This window comes from Erythrolamprus reginae, chromosome Z (assembly GCF_031021105.1).
Source record: "Erythrolamprus reginae isolate rEryReg1 chromosome Z, rEryReg1.hap1, whole genome shotgun sequence".
Classification (NCBI taxonomy): Eukaryota; Metazoa; Chordata; class Lepidosauria; order Squamata; family Dipsadidae; genus Erythrolamprus; species Erythrolamprus reginae.
In genome coordinates, this window is record NC_091963.1 from 65,159,014 (window position 1) to 65,174,723 (window position 15,710).

At 38.6% G+C, this 15,710-nt stretch overlaps 1 protein-coding gene across 2 annotated transcripts in view; it reads right to left on the reverse strand.

The window, feature by feature from the left end:
* The window catches only part of POU6F2 (POU class 6 homeobox 2), a 639,429-nt gene extending 624,513 nt beyond the window's left edge, over positions 1 to 14,916 (reverse strand). For both annotated transcript variants that reach the window (XM_070767398.1, XM_070767397.1), the window contains exon 1: positions 14,751 to 14,916. In XM_070767398.1, the coding sequence (XP_070623499.1) occupies positions 14,751 to 14,916 (166 nt within the window). The remainder of the gene's footprint in view (positions 1 to 14,750) is intronic.
* Positions 14,917 to 15,710: the final 794 nt, after the last annotated feature.

The window sequence follows — 15,710 nt, forward strand, 5'->3', positions numbered from 1 at the left end:
GGATACACTCATTGACATTATGTGGATATCAGTGAGATATAAGAGCACATAACTGCTGCCTGAAATGTCACAGACCTGCATCTGATAGAAGCAAAAGCAGGTGTCACCTTATAATAATGAGATACAAATACAGAGATAAATATTTCTTAATGTTTTCATATAATATTTTTTAATCAGAGAGCAAATATGCTAAATGCTTGAGCTGAGAAAAGCTATGTATAGATTGCTCATTAGTGCTCTGATCAAAGTAGCAAACAGCAGTTTAATTCTCAGACAGTTAAGAAAGCATTGTATAGATTTGTAGACAATTATATATTCTGCATTGTTTTCGGTATTGATTTATTGCTCAATTAATGTAGCAGCCTTCTAGCAAGCCTTCTTTTTAAAGTTTGTTTCACTGTACATTTTGGTGCCCTATATCCTGCAATATTTTTGTACTCAAAGTCAAACACTCATATGGAGATACTGCATTTAATAGATAATTATACATATAAAAATTCAGACATCAAAAGCTACAGCATTTCACTCAAAATTATAAATACACATCAGAAAATTCAAGAAACTTTATTTCACACATGGTACATACAGGAGTAATTATAAACTGAATTTCGCAGAGCGACCCTACACAAATGTTATCTATCTGCCTATCTATCTATCTATCTATCTATCTATCTATCTATCTATCTATCTATCTATCGTCCGTCCGTCCGTCCGTCCGTCCATCCATCCATCTATCTATCTATTTATGGATTTCTATGTCAGAGAGGCTTACAACACATAAAAACAGTAAATTACAACAGCATAGATCCAATTAAATTAAAAATTAAATAATTATCTAAGATCCCAATTATTAAAATCAATCACACCCATTTATATAAAGATCATACAGACATTTGTTGGCTGGGGCCAAGATCTAATCAGCCCAAGCCTAATGACATAAATGAGTCTTAAGACTCTTATAAAAGGCAAGAAGGGTGGGGGCAGTATGAATCTGCGGGGGGGGGGGGCCTGCTACTTCTGATTATTATTTTAAAAAGAAAATGACCATTCAATCTTGGGTCCTCATATCACCATATCTACTTACGATTCTATCAAACTAATTTTGATAGCACTAAAACAATTTCTTAGTTTAACTAAAAACAATTGGACTGTCTTTGTTACTGTTGCTGATGATTTTACTTACATCTCAATAATCGTAAGGCCAGTAAAATATATAATAAAATTAATTTTTCATTATAAAATATTATTTGTCCAAAGGTCCATGCATGTTCTTGCCATATTTATAACATTTAACCATGTGTTCAGTGAAAGAATGTAACATTTAAAAATTATAATCTATACCAAGACAGGTAAATATATTAATTCCTATTTATTTTAGTGGAAGCTAATTTTCTGTTTTAAATTCTTCTAGTGAAATAAATATGTGCAACAGTTGAGTACATCATTCTCCTGCTTAGTTACATGAGTACAATCTAAATGTGATATTAAGAGATTCATGATCACATTGCTGATTTTGATTAATTGTTACATTTATTGGGTAGGGTTTGCATTTATGAAATTATAAAATATTTAATTTTCCCCCATTGGGTCATTTTCCAAACCAAATTCATTTCCCATACCTGATATTTGTTCTGCAACGTGAAACTTATAGCGTCTTCAAGCAAAGATGACTTATACTGAATATACTTTAGAGCAGTAGTTCCCAACCTTTTTTTTGGCCATGTCCCACCTAAGCCTCTCTAAAATCCTGATGCTCTCCTCCATGACATACAGTTCTTACTATTCAAAAAGTGAACTCCTACTTACTCAGGGGAAGCCTAGAAGGCTATGAACTTGGTTTAAACAAGATTCCAATTGCCCCGAGAGGGGTGTGGTCAGTGCCGTGGCGAGACGGTTTCTTTGTGCTTGCAGGGGGATGCTGAATCCCCGCTGTTTGGAGATGCTGATTCCTGTCAGATTGACCCGGAACCGACCTGGAGGGGTGTGTGAAAAGGGGTTCTTTGTCTCCTGTCATTTTGGGGGCTGGCATGCCCCACAACAGGCAGAACTGCAACCTCGACCGGCAGTGGGTGAAACAACCTCAGTCACCATAGCCACAGCGACTATGTGCTGGGAAGATAGGATTTAAAGCATTGGGAGTCATCTGGAAGGAAAAGAAACATAAGCTTTTGTACTGGAGGGTGAGAAACCTGTTGGAAAGGATGAGCAATATTGCCAGAGGGGACTTTGATTTGTATTTTTAAAAATCTCTTTTTTCGGAAGTTGGGCGGAAGCGGAAATGGCTGTGGCATTTAAATGAACTTTAAAATTTATTTTAAAACACAAGAACTTTACAAATTGTTTTTATCTGTGGAAGTTGGGAATACAAGACTGGATTTTCAGAATTAGCATAATTTAAGTATAAAAGTGATTATAGAAGCCGGAATTGAAGAATTGGGAGTAACCATAATTGCATATTGATGACATCTGCTGGTGAAGTTGAGACAATATTTGGTTGGACTTGTTGTTCACTGAATTTGTCCTTGATGCAATGAGGCTGGGCAGATTATTTTCCTTTTATAAGTGATAAAGAGAAACTTAAAAACAAATAGAAAGAAAACATCTTGGGCTTGAACTTTATTTGAACTTGGAAAGGGTGAGAAGGAAAAAAGGATATAATCTATTTTGGAAAATTTTGGCTTCTGAATGTTAGAAAGGCTAATTGGAATTTGGATAACACTTTTTGATACATTAACTTTGTAAAAGATGGAAGACATAAGAGACTTGTTCAAAGATATACTTAAAGAGATCCAGGAATGGAAAGAAGAAATCAGAAATGAAAACACCTTTTTTTTATATACTGAAAGCTCACAGCAAGACTGTAATGAAATTGAAGAAGAAAAGAGTCTTCAACAACTGGAATTCAATGAGCAAAAGAGAAATGGAAACAGAAAAGTATCACCAGAGGGACATTCCAAAAAGGAACTGATTAAAGGACACATTAATGAAATAGTGGTTTTTAGAAATGAATTGGAAAATGGTTTGATTGAAGGAGGGGTTGATGGGGTTGATGGTCATATTCTTGATGATTTAAGCACTACTTTAAGCATTAAGAAAATAAAGAATAGATATGACCTGACACCCCGGAAATGGCAGAGTAAGAAAGAAGTCAGAATGGAAATGAAAAAAATTATATATTTGGGTAAAAAGGGAGGCAAGGAGAAAATATATGGGTTTAAATGATAAAAAATAAAAGCCCTGAGGATTGGCAAAGATGGTGTTTTGAGGAGGGATTACAGATTATTAAATATACATTAACTATGAAAAGATGTAGTTAGATTAATTAGGTGTTGTTTTCAAGATATATTTCAAGTTATTAAATTTTATTGAATTGTATTGAAATAGATAGATTTTGATTATTGAAATTATTGGGAAAGACAATGACAATGAAGTGATAAATACTTGAATAATAATTGATTATGATTAATGTTGGGTGAACCCGTCGAAGTTCAGGTAGGTTCGCTGAACCCGAACATGAACCCAAACCCCATTTGCCTGGTGCAAATTATTTCAGCTATTTTCAAGGTGACCCCCCCTGGGAAGGAACATGCCTTTTGGCTCTTAGAAACCATCTCTGCCAAAATTATTTTTATTGATGGGCAGCTGCAGCTATCCAATTGTCAGAATTTAAACCGACCAAACTATACAAAAATATTTACATAAAAATAAACCTAAATATATACATACATACATGGATTTTACAGCTGTCTAGGGGGGAGGTGATGTAGGTGAAAGTGGCAGAGGAGGAGGAGGGGGAGGAGGTGGTGATGGTAGCAAACACTCTAACCACTCACTCAGGTGGTGGCACAGCCACGTCCCGTGGGATCCACGCCTGGTTCATTTTAAGGAATGTAAGTATGTCCACATTGTCTGTGGATAGGCAGATCCTTTTGTCAGTGATGACCACTCCTGCTGTGCTGAACACACAGGCAGGACACTTGCCACAGGGCAGGCCAGCACTTCCCTGGCATAGAGGGCAAGCTCTGGCCATGTGTCCAATTTACCGACCCAAAAATTGAAGGGGTGGAGGCATTACTAAGTACCATGAGGCGCGTGGACGAGTAGTCATCCACCATGCGTGTCACATTCTGCCTTCTGGTATTATGGGCCATCACATCCGATGGTGGGGGGTGTGTGGGATGATGGAATACGTTTTCCCACATTGTGGCCATGTTCACCCTCCCCTGTGAGGTGCTGCCAGTGCCCCTGCTGCATTGGTAACTGCGTCCTCCTCCTCCTCCGCATGCCACCACTGAGCCCTCCAATTCCTGTGGGAACTCTGCCACTAGTGTGTCCACGAGCACACTCTTGTACTCTCTCATTTTGCGCTCTTGCTCGAGTGCTGGGATCAAGAAGGTGAAGTTGTCCTTATAACAGGGATCCAGCAGGGTGGCCACCCAGTAACAGGCAGAGTTGACGATGCAGGCTACCCTGGGGTCATTGCGCAGGCACTGGAGCATGTAGTGGCTCATGTGAGCCAGGCTGCCCTGAGTGAAGGAGAGGTTGTCAGTAAGAGGTCTCTCCTCCTCCTCTTCCTAATGCTCCTCCCTCCAGCCACACTCCATTGATGCCATGAGCTGCACTGGGGGCCGCCCTGCTGCAAGTCCTCCTCCTCCTCCTCCCCCAAAACTCTTCGCTGGCTGGACAGCGGAGTACCTGGCTGCTGTCAGCCCAGCCACCCTGCTGCCTGGGGAAATGGGCCTTCCTCCTCCTCCTCCTCCGCTTCCTCCTGTGACACCATCACATCCTCCCTCATGGCCTGAAGGGTTTTTTCCAGTAGGCAAAGGATGGGGATGGTAGCGCTGATGATGGCATTATCAGCGCTGACCATATCAGTGGCGTACTGGAAGCACTGCAGCATGGCACAAATGTCCCTCATGGAGGCCCAGTCATTGGTGGTAAAGTGCTGTTGGTCTGCACTTCTACAGTTCTACACTTTTGAAGCTGAAACTCCACTATTGCCTGCTGCTGCTCACACACCCTTACCAGCATATGCAGCGTGGAATTCCACCTGGTTGGCAAATCGCATATGAGGCAGTGGGTGGAAAGCCCAAGTTCCTCTGCAGGGAAGACAGGAAGCAGCAGCAGGGTGGGAATGCAAAAGTGCGCACATATGGCATGCACTTTATGCAGCAGCACCGACATGTCTGGATAATGGCCCAGGAACTTCTGCACCACCAAGTTGAGCACATGCACCAGGCAAGGAATGTGCATCAACCCCACTCGGTCCAAGGGTGCCACAAGGTTCCGCCTGTTGTCACACACCACCTTGCCAGATTTCAGGTTCATTGGCAGCAACCACTCGTCTGTCTACCCATGGATGCCAGTCCACATCTCCTGGGCGGTGTGTGGTCTGTTGCCCAAGCAGATGAGTTTTAGCACCACCTGGCCGTGCTCAAATCGGTGGTTGCTGCGCTGCACTTACTGCATGTGGAGGGTGAAGAGGAGGAAGCAGAGTAGTAGTAGGAGGCAATAGGAGGCACCGACTGATGTCCAGCAATCCTGGGTGGTGGAAGGATATGTGCTAAATTTTTTCCCGCCTCATTCCCAGCTGCCACTACATTCACCCAGTGGGCAGTGAGAGAGATGTACCGGCCCTGGCCATGTGGTGATGTGGACACGGGAACTGACAGCATTGCGCAGTGTACACCTAACTTTCTCCACTACATGTTGGGGCAGGGCAGGGATGGCCTGGTGTGAAAAGTAGTAGCGGCTGGGAACAGCATACTGTGGGACAGCCACTTCCATAAAATTTTTGAAGCTTTCTGTCTCGACCAGGTGTTAGGGGAGCATTTCAAATGTCAGCAGCTTTGAAATGCTGGCATTAAGGGCCTGGGCTTGTGGGTGAGATGGGCCGAACGTCCACTTTTTCTCCAAAGTTTGAGGGATGGACAGCTGAAAGCTTCCTTGGGACGGTATGGACAGACTTGGCGATGGTGGTGGTGTGGTGGTGGAGGAGGAGGAGGTGGTGTTGGTGGTGATCCTACATTGTCCCTTTGGGGAGAGATAGGTGGTCTTGTTGTTGGGGAGGTCGTGGCAGGGGCTGAGGCAGCCAAAGCAGAAGAGGAAGACCCAGGCGTTTGAACACTTTTAAGGTATTGCTGCCACCAAAGCTCATGTTTTGTATTCAGGTGCCTTGTCATGCAGGTGGTGCTGAGATTATTAACACCTCTCCCTCGCTTCAGGGACTGGTGACAGAGCGTGCAAATAATCTTTGTCTTGTCTTCTGTAAACTGTTTGAAAAAATGCCACGCTGGTGAGATTCTTTGTGGCATATGTGGCGCGCTCCGTTCCTGGCCACGGTGAGCAGTAGTACCAGCAGACTGAGTGCTGAGGATTTGCACCCTTCTCCCTCTTCTGCTGGCTGCCTGGGGATGTGGGACCCCCATAGCCTCTTCCTTCTCTGAACTCTTTGGTCCATGTGGGATCTAGCACCTCGTCATCACCCCTGACATTTGCTTCCACTCAGTCCTCCCTGCTAGCCTCCCTCTCAGCCTCAACATTGTGGTAAGCTGCAGGAACGGGGATTTGGGTCTCATCTTCCTCTATCATGGTCTTCCACGATGATGCCCTGGACACCTCCTCATTCTCTAGCAGAAGCTCTTAGGCATCCAGAAGTCCAAGGTCTGCAATTGGGGATGGGGCAGGTGGACGGCCCATGGCATCCCAGTTAGAAGTGTCATCGAAGAGCATTAAAGACTCCACTGTTTGTGGCTGAGATGGCCTTGCTGCTCTGAAGGGGGGTGATAAGGAGCGCTCTGAACTCGCGGCTGAGGTGGAGTGGATGGAAGGCAATCCCATGGAACTGGTAGCACTGCGTGCCATATTATCTACAACTGCCTTGACTTCTTCTTGCCTCACCACTCTGGAAGCAGTTTTGGGGCCTACCAATATAGGCCCTAAACCCAGGTGCCTGCTTGTACCACAGGAAGGTGTATCAGGCGCAGATATTACATGCCCTCTCCCTGCCTCTGCAGCACCAGCTCCATCACCACTACCACCACCACCAGCTATACGGCCATGTCCCCTTTTTGTGGCTTTCTTCATAGTTAAAGCCCTGCAGTGACACTTGTCCTAGAATTTGGGGAACAGAAGAAGATGCAGCATTCAGATGGACCTAGACTTCAAAAATTAAATGCCCTGTAAAAATTAAATGCTCAGACAGCACTAGTGGCCCTGTATTTCACAGAAAACATAAATGCACAAATAAAGGAAGTGGCCCTGTGTTTGACCCAAAATTAAATGCCCAGACAGCACTAGTGGCCTTGTATTAGACAGAAAAAGTAAATGCAGATAAAGGAAGTGGCCCTTTGATTGACCCAAAATGAAATTGCCAGACAGCAGTAGAGGCCTTGTATTATACAGAAAAAGTAAATGCACAGATAAAGGAAGTGGCCCTGTATTTGACAGAAAATGTAAATGCACAGATAAAGGTAGTGAAATATATCTGGCACATACCAGAACTATGCAAGTTTGGTTCCCCTTTCAGTGGCAGCCACCACCAGATACAGCGAGACTGCCCCCCCAAAAATCTTCCCTTTTTTGTCTTGGATGCCTAGATTATTTGCCCTTAGGAAAACAGTGGCATAGTTGAGATATGTCCCCTTTCAGTGGCAGCCACCAGATGCAGCGAGACAGCCCCCCCCCCAAAAAAATCTTCCCTTGGATGCCTAGGTGATCTGCCCTTAGGAAGACAATAGCACAGTTGGGATATGTCCCCTTCCAGTGGCAGCTACCAGATGCAGCAAGACAGGCCCCCCAAAACTTTTCTCCTTTTTTGTCTTGGATGCCTAGGTGATCTGCCCTTAGGAAGACAATGGCACAGTTGGGATATGTCCCCTTTCAGTGGCAGCCACCACCAGATGCAGCCTAGGTGATCTGCCCTTAGAAATCTCCCCAACTGTCCCTACCTAATGCGGAGCTCGTTTAATGGTGCTGGAATGCGTGGTCCTGCCTTTTATACAGGTAGGGTCAGGTGTCCCACCAAGCCAATCACAGTCATGCGTCCAGCTGGCCAATCACTGGCAAGCAGGATGCATGGCCAATCACAGGCAGTCCTTGCGTTTCCTGCCTGGATATAGCACGGCTTACAACACGGTGTATCGCGGTGTTCGTTCGAACGCCGAGCCTGAACACGGACTTCAGAAAAAGTCCGGGTTTATTTATTTATTTATTTTATTTATTAGATTTGCATGCCGCCCCTCTCCGCAGACTCAGGGTTCAGGTTCAGTATACCAAACCCAGCCAAATTCAGCACGGGACCTGAACTGTGCAAGTTCGGTTCACCCAACACTAATTATGATTTAAAACAAAATATGATTACAATATTAAGATGATTATTAATTGAAGATTTAAAATAACAGAGAGGAGCGGCATACAAATCTAATAAATTATTGTTGTTGTTATTATTATTATTATTATTATTATTATTTTATATTGTTATAATACTGGTATAATAATAGAGTTTGATTTTTTTTTTTGGCTTTTTCTCCCCCCCCCTTTTTTCCTTTCCTCTTTCCTTTTCTTTTTTAAAACTATAATTTCTCTTTTTTATTATGTGTAATTGATAAAGCCTTTTTTCTTGTAAGGGTTTTGGAGAATACATAAGGAGGAGTAGGAACTATGGCATATCTGAAGTATTAAAAGAAAAGGATATTATTTTAATAAGGTTTAAAAGAAATTAAGCTTGAATTCAATTAGACGAAAATTGGGTTTCTAGATGACAAAATTAGAGGTCGAGGTTGGGGGGGTTGGGTTGACACCGAAAGTAAATAATTTGGAACTAATAATATTTTGGGGGAGATTAATTATAAGGAATGTACTAACACGATACTGTTTTTATTATAATATGAAAATATTTTTAAATGTATTGAAGACGTTTGTATGGAGAAAAATTTAATAAAATTACCCAAAAGATTCCGATTGCCCCCATTAAAAATCAAATTCCGCCCCCAGGGGGCTTGGGATATATGTTGGAAACCAGTGTTTTAGAGGTTCCTTCAGTAGTCTAATGTAATAACAATAATAATAATAATAATAATAATAATAATAATAATAATAATAATAATTTATTAGATTTGTATGCTGCCCCTCTCCAAAGATTCGGGGACTTACAAAAGGCGAGGAGGTTGGGGGCAGTTCTAATCTCTGGGGGAGTTGATTCCAGAGGGCTGGGGCCGCCACAGAGGAGACTCTTACCCTGGGTCCTGCCAGACGACAATGTTTAGTCGACGGGACCCGGAGAAGGCCAACTCTGTGGGACCTGATCGGCCACTGGGATTCGTGTGGCAGAAGATGGTCCCGAAGGTAAGCTGCTGATCAGCAGAGAAAGGACTAAAACATCATACAAGGGGTACCTCTTGCCAAATTTCTTTAGATCAAAATTCATCAGAAGGTATTTAATTCTATAGTTACATGGAATCATTTTACCAGTTCATGTCCTGTTTCAAAAAATAAAAAATGAATTTGGTTGATCAGTTTGTTAGGGTTTCCCCCCCGATTTTAACTCAGCAGACTTTTTTGCTATTGTTGAGAGCTCTACTGCTCTGAGAAATATTAAGGCCATTCAGAGCCGTTTAACAACATAGAAATGATAAAAGATAACTGCAAGAGTATTTTTTCTGTTCTTCCCTTGTTTTCATATTTTTTATTAATTATTTCTCCTTCATTAAAAGCCAAAGATATAAAGAAATATGATGTATCTCTAAGATTGCACAAGATTAAATACCAATTTGGAACCATTTGGAGCTTTAGATTCAAAGCACGTACCTTTCCCAGTATGTATTTAGTCAGTTTCCACCAAGCTCTTGGTCCACTTTCATCATACTTATTTCCTTTCCTTTTATAGCCCCCCCCCCTTTTTTTGATATTGTAATTCTGTTTTCTCACAGGGCAGCAACAGTTTCTTAGAATATACAATAAGGGATAATATACTTGCAAACTAAGACTCTATATAGATCCATATTTTGTTTTGTTGTGAGGTGATGGGCGCATGCACCGTGCACCGTTGTATGTTTGTTTTTTGTAACTACTTTATAAAATCAATAAAAAATTTATTACAATATATATATATATATATATATATATATATATATATATATATACATACATACATACATACATACATACATACATACATACATACATATCCCTAAAATTCCACTCCCTTTAATTTTGATTTAGCATGTAAGTATGTAACCCACCCCAAATATTAAAGAGCTAATTTAATTTAATTTATTAGATTTGTATGCCGCCCCTCTCTGGAGACTTGGAGCGGCTCATCAGCTATCTTGAAGCCTAATTATTTTTCATAGAAAACATTATAGTATGTAAATCTCTAAATAATTAATAATTCTTTATTAACTTAGTTTTGAATTGTAAGTCTTCTCTGTCCATCAAATTTGGTCTAAAGTATTACTGTTTGGTTCAGTGTCATAAATTGGAACCATGTTATTGCAGTGAACTTGCTGTCTCTTTCCAAATAGAAGCTAGTCCATAAATTAATTTTATAGCAAACTTCTGAAGTGATTGTTAATTGGAGACAAAATAGAATAAAATAAATAGATAAAAATTACTTTAGTAAAACAATATAAGAAAAATTACATGGCTGATATAATGCATAAGAACATAAAAATCCTTTAGAAACAATACTCAATACTGCCCCATTTTTAAATTTCAAATGGAAATTAGTAACTGCACAAAGTTTTGTTATTTAAATATGAAGAAAGCAACTTTGAAAATGTAATGTGGTATATGTGAGCAGAAGGACACTAAAATATGGGAACATTGTAATACTTTAATTAAGGATATCTCGCAAAGTTCCTCACATATTTGAAAGCTGAATAAACTCAGATACTAGATATTTATTTATTTATTTTGTCCAATACACAATTAGGGTTTTAGTGAGTATACAAATGGTAAAATACATAACGAAGGTTATAGAGGATATACTCATAGTAAAATATATCTAAGAAAGAATAGAAGATATAGGAATAAAACATATCAATGAAAGAATATAAGAAGAGATATAGGAATAGAAGAAAGGTATAGGAGATATAGGAGAGCAATAGGACAGGGGACGAAAGGCACTCTAGTGCACTTGTACTCGCCCCTTACTGACCTCTTAAGAATCTGGATAGGTCAACCGTGGATAATCTAAGGGTAAAGTGTTGGGGGTTTGGGGATGACACTATGGAGTCCGGTAATGAGTTCCATGCTTTGACAACTTGGTTACTGAAGTCATATTTTTTACAGTCAAGTTTGGAGCGGTTAATATTAAGTTTAAATCTGTTGTGTGCTCTTGTGTTGTTGTGGTTGAAGCTAAAGTAATCGCCGACAGGCAAGACATTGCAGCATATGGTCTTGTGGGCAATACTTAGATCATGTTTAAGGCATCTTAGTTCTAAGCTTTCTAGGCCCGGGATTGAAAGTCTAGTCTCGTAGGGTATTCTGTTTCGAGTGGAGGAGTGAAGGGCTCTTCTGGTGAAGTATCTTTGGACATTTTCAAGAGTGTTAATGTCTGAGATGCGATATGGATTCCAAACAGATGAGCTGTATTCAAGGATGGGTCTGGCGAAAGTTTTGTAAGCTCTGGTAAGTAGTGAGAGATTTCCAGATCAGAAGCTATGTAGGATTAGGTTTACAACTCTTGAATCCTATTGAAGCTCAAGAGTACTCTGGAATTGGTGGTAAAATAAACATTTTAGATGGCTTACTAAAACTGTGTAGTTAGTAATACTTTCAAAAATCACCCAGAAGAGGAGGTAGTGGTGAAAGAAATTACTCTGAGGACAAATAATGTTGCCAATTAAAATATCTTAAATATTATATACACATGTGTGAAATGCTATCTAAATAGTCCAAATCAAATCAGCTTGGAGATGTCAATTCAACCCAACAATTTTTTAAAAACCCTATTTTAGTGCAAAAATCTAATTCAGTTCAGAGAATCATTGTAGAGAATTTTATTTCTCAATCTCTGTCCTCTAAAATTAGAACTAGTGCAACTGGAAGAAAAGCAAAAGGATTTTGCTTATGTTCTATTCATGAAACAATCTGACATTACAGCTGTGGGCAATATTCTCAGTAGATATTTTTTTTATTGGATATTGATATCCTCAGCCATAACTCTATTTCTTTATCTTTCCTATCAAGACTGATTAACATTTAGACCTCAATTTAATAACAAAAATGATTTATGACAAATCTACAAAGTAATTTAATACCAAAAAAGAAGCTAGCAAACATTTAAAAAGTAATTAACAAAATATTCGCATATTTAATGCTAAGAATTGTATTAAATTATTAAATAGTTGGAACTACTTTCAAAGAAGGAAACAGTTACTTTAGAGAATAAAATTTAATCAGAATATGTTTAAATACACAAAAGGTAACTTATATATGTTCCCAACAATTTTCTTTCCCTTCTATAGATGTCCCTTGTTTCTTTACAACTTCTCTCCTTAACTTCTGTGAAATATTCAATATGTATAAATGGGCTACGACCTCATACTGAAATTCACAAGGGTAAATAGGCCCTTTCTATGAAATCAATGGAATGAGTTCCCATTAAAATACTTGCTAGACATGATTATCAAAATAATCCCAATGCCTTTTATGATATTTTTGAATACATGTTTAGAATACTAGATTATTGGAACAAATACTCTCCAGCCATAATTAATGTTTTGTTTCCATTTAATAGAAACTGTAGAGAATTAAGCTTTATCTAAGAATGACATTTGATCTGAGTTATTCCTTTTGAAGTCAATGTGGTTTATTACTGGCATGCATTGGATTATATTGTTAAGGACATGCTAGCCATTGAAATCGTGTATAAATATGTTTTAAGGATTGGCAGTTGTTAATACTAAAAACAATATTTTCATTAAAAGTACATTCTTTTATCTTTACATTATAAATTTACCTAATTCTAGGAATATTTTAAATAATTTAAAAAACAGTTCTCTATTATTTTAATATTACTTATACACAAATTTTCTATTAAAATAAGTAGCAGCCAGATGATAATCAGGAAAAAAAATTCTTTTCGGAAGAAAAGTATGAATAAATGTATTCTGAAGCAGAAAAATACTTTTATTTATTTCTTAACTTCCAAACATATGAACATTTTTTAAATTACATATTTATGGTTATACATGTTTATACATTTGAAATATTACTTTGCAATCTTTATAAGAATCAAAATGTATTCTCTGCACTAAGATGTATGGTAATTCAACATTCCTACGTGAAAGAAAATTATTTTTTAAACCTCTTTTTTGAATGAAAATTATTTTTTAAGCTTCTTTTTGTACAAAAACAAGAAATGATGGCTTACATGAAGAATAATATATTTCAGCTGCAATGATGTGATTTTCTTGTTATAGATTATTTACCTGATTCTTGTGCCTATCTGTGTTTCTGAAAAAAACATAATGTGACATATATTCTTATAAATATTGCATGGACTTTTTTCTTGCAAAAATTATTTTATAGTTTCATCCTCTCATAAAATTACAGACTTTCTATTCTCTGTTTTATTGGAAATAAAGAAACCACATAATTTGGATTGTTGTGTAATGGTATGTTCGTCCCTCAAATATGACACTTTTATAAGATGCAAACTATACATGCTTTAGCATGTTCTTCTTGAAATAGTGTACATAGTGATCATTAAAAAGAACTCCCTGTGAAGCAATGGCTACAGAATTGAAATGTCACATTGGACTACATAGCGTTGCTCCAGCTCAGACGTGTATCAACATCTATCACTCAAGCACACACCCCCAAACATGCTTTATTCCATTTTCTGATTAGAGATTACAGTTGCTTAAGTTGTCTTACAGAGTGTCATTGGTTTGAATGACAGATGCCCAGGTTAGACTGCTATCTTTCCTATTTTTATTTAGATATAAAACCAATATTGCTGAAAAGCTATTATGTCATAAGATATTTGTCCAGTTGTTTAAACATAAAATATCTATATTCATGCATCCTCAGAAACAGGAATAATTTTCAGCTGAAATGAAAATACTTTTTAAGAAGCCATAAAAAGTATTCTTGATTTCCTTCCCCATTAAAATGTGTAAGATTGATTTCTTAGATTATCCCAAATTATCTAAACTACCTTTCCAGAATGTGATAATAATATCAAAGAAGAGATTCCTATAAAAAGGAGAAAAACTCTCTTGGAAATACTTAAGAAAAGTTTACCAAACGCACAGCTTTCTAGCAGGTCATTTTTATGATATAATACAAAGAAAACATAACCTTTTGGTTACATATTCATACATTTCAGTTGTTTACTAATTTCTTAACAAAATCAATACATGACAGTGGTCAATTCTTTAAAAAAACCAGTTATATCTGTATCCCAAAGCAAAAGATAATATGCAACAAACCATTTGCATGGAGAATAGTCTTGCTGCTGTCCCACTGATTTCTATGGGACTCATGTATGCAATTTGTAAATTTCAGCTAAAATAAATGAAGTCATGCTATTCCTCAAGCCCAACGCTTATCAATTAGCAGGCACATTACTCTCAAGCAGGACAGAGAAAGCTTGTGCCCACTTTCCTTCCCCCAGAAGTTGGTTCTTCCAAACACGAAAGCTTCACCTGCTTTTTCTTCTCTTCTGGCACCAAGGCAGAGAGGAGCCTTGATGCCAGAAGAGGAGAACCCCACAAAACAAAATACCAAGGCAGACTTACCGAAGAGCTTGCTGGGAGTGTCCTCGTTGTCATTTGATTCCACAGGCTCAAGCAGGGACTTATCCAGCTCGTGGTCTGAAGCAGCTGCCTTGTCCTCACCTCTCAACTCTGCATTCATTTCACTCTGCACTGACAACAAGAGCTTACTGACTTGTCCAGTTATCATTGGATCCTAGGATGGGGGGGGGAGGAGGGGGAAAAGAGGTAGCTTTGATGTGCGTATTCTGTCTTGTGGGCTCTCTCTCTCTCTCTCCTATCTCTTGCTGCTCCTGCTGATATTCCTGGCTGCAGTCAAGTGAAGAGCTATTACAGATCCAATGAGTTTTTCATTATTCCCCACCCTATTAAAGCTCAACTAGCATGTGAAAGACTGGATGCTTTGGAGAAAAACTTCTGTGAAAGCTACATAGCCAACACAGCTTTAACTGTGAGATGCACTTCTTTTGAATGTTTTTTTACACTTCACTCTTTAATGTGGTAACAAGAAGGGAAATGCAAGCACTATGGTCGAGCAGTGCAATAAAAAATGGTAATGCAGAAATGTTCTAGAACTTTCTCAAAAAATTCACTTTTATAACATTAACTTTATCAGAACAAAAAAACTACACCATATAAATAACATTTCCAGAACATCCCACACCAAAATTAAAAAAAACCCAACAGAAATGTTTCATTGTATTACATATAACAAAGCAAGAAGAAATATTCATGCATTATGTTTTGGAGTTTTTTGGCTTCAAAAGTCCCTAATCACACACATATGGAACAGATACATATAAATAAAACAAGTGATTTATATATTTAAAAAACAAAAAAAACTTGCAAGGGATACTTACTAAAGATTTGTAATATTTTTGTTTAGGACATTATAATTCCACCAAGCCTAGACACACACAGACACATACAGAGAGAGAAAGAGAAAGAGAGAGAATACATCTATGTCTTTAGATATTTCTTGAT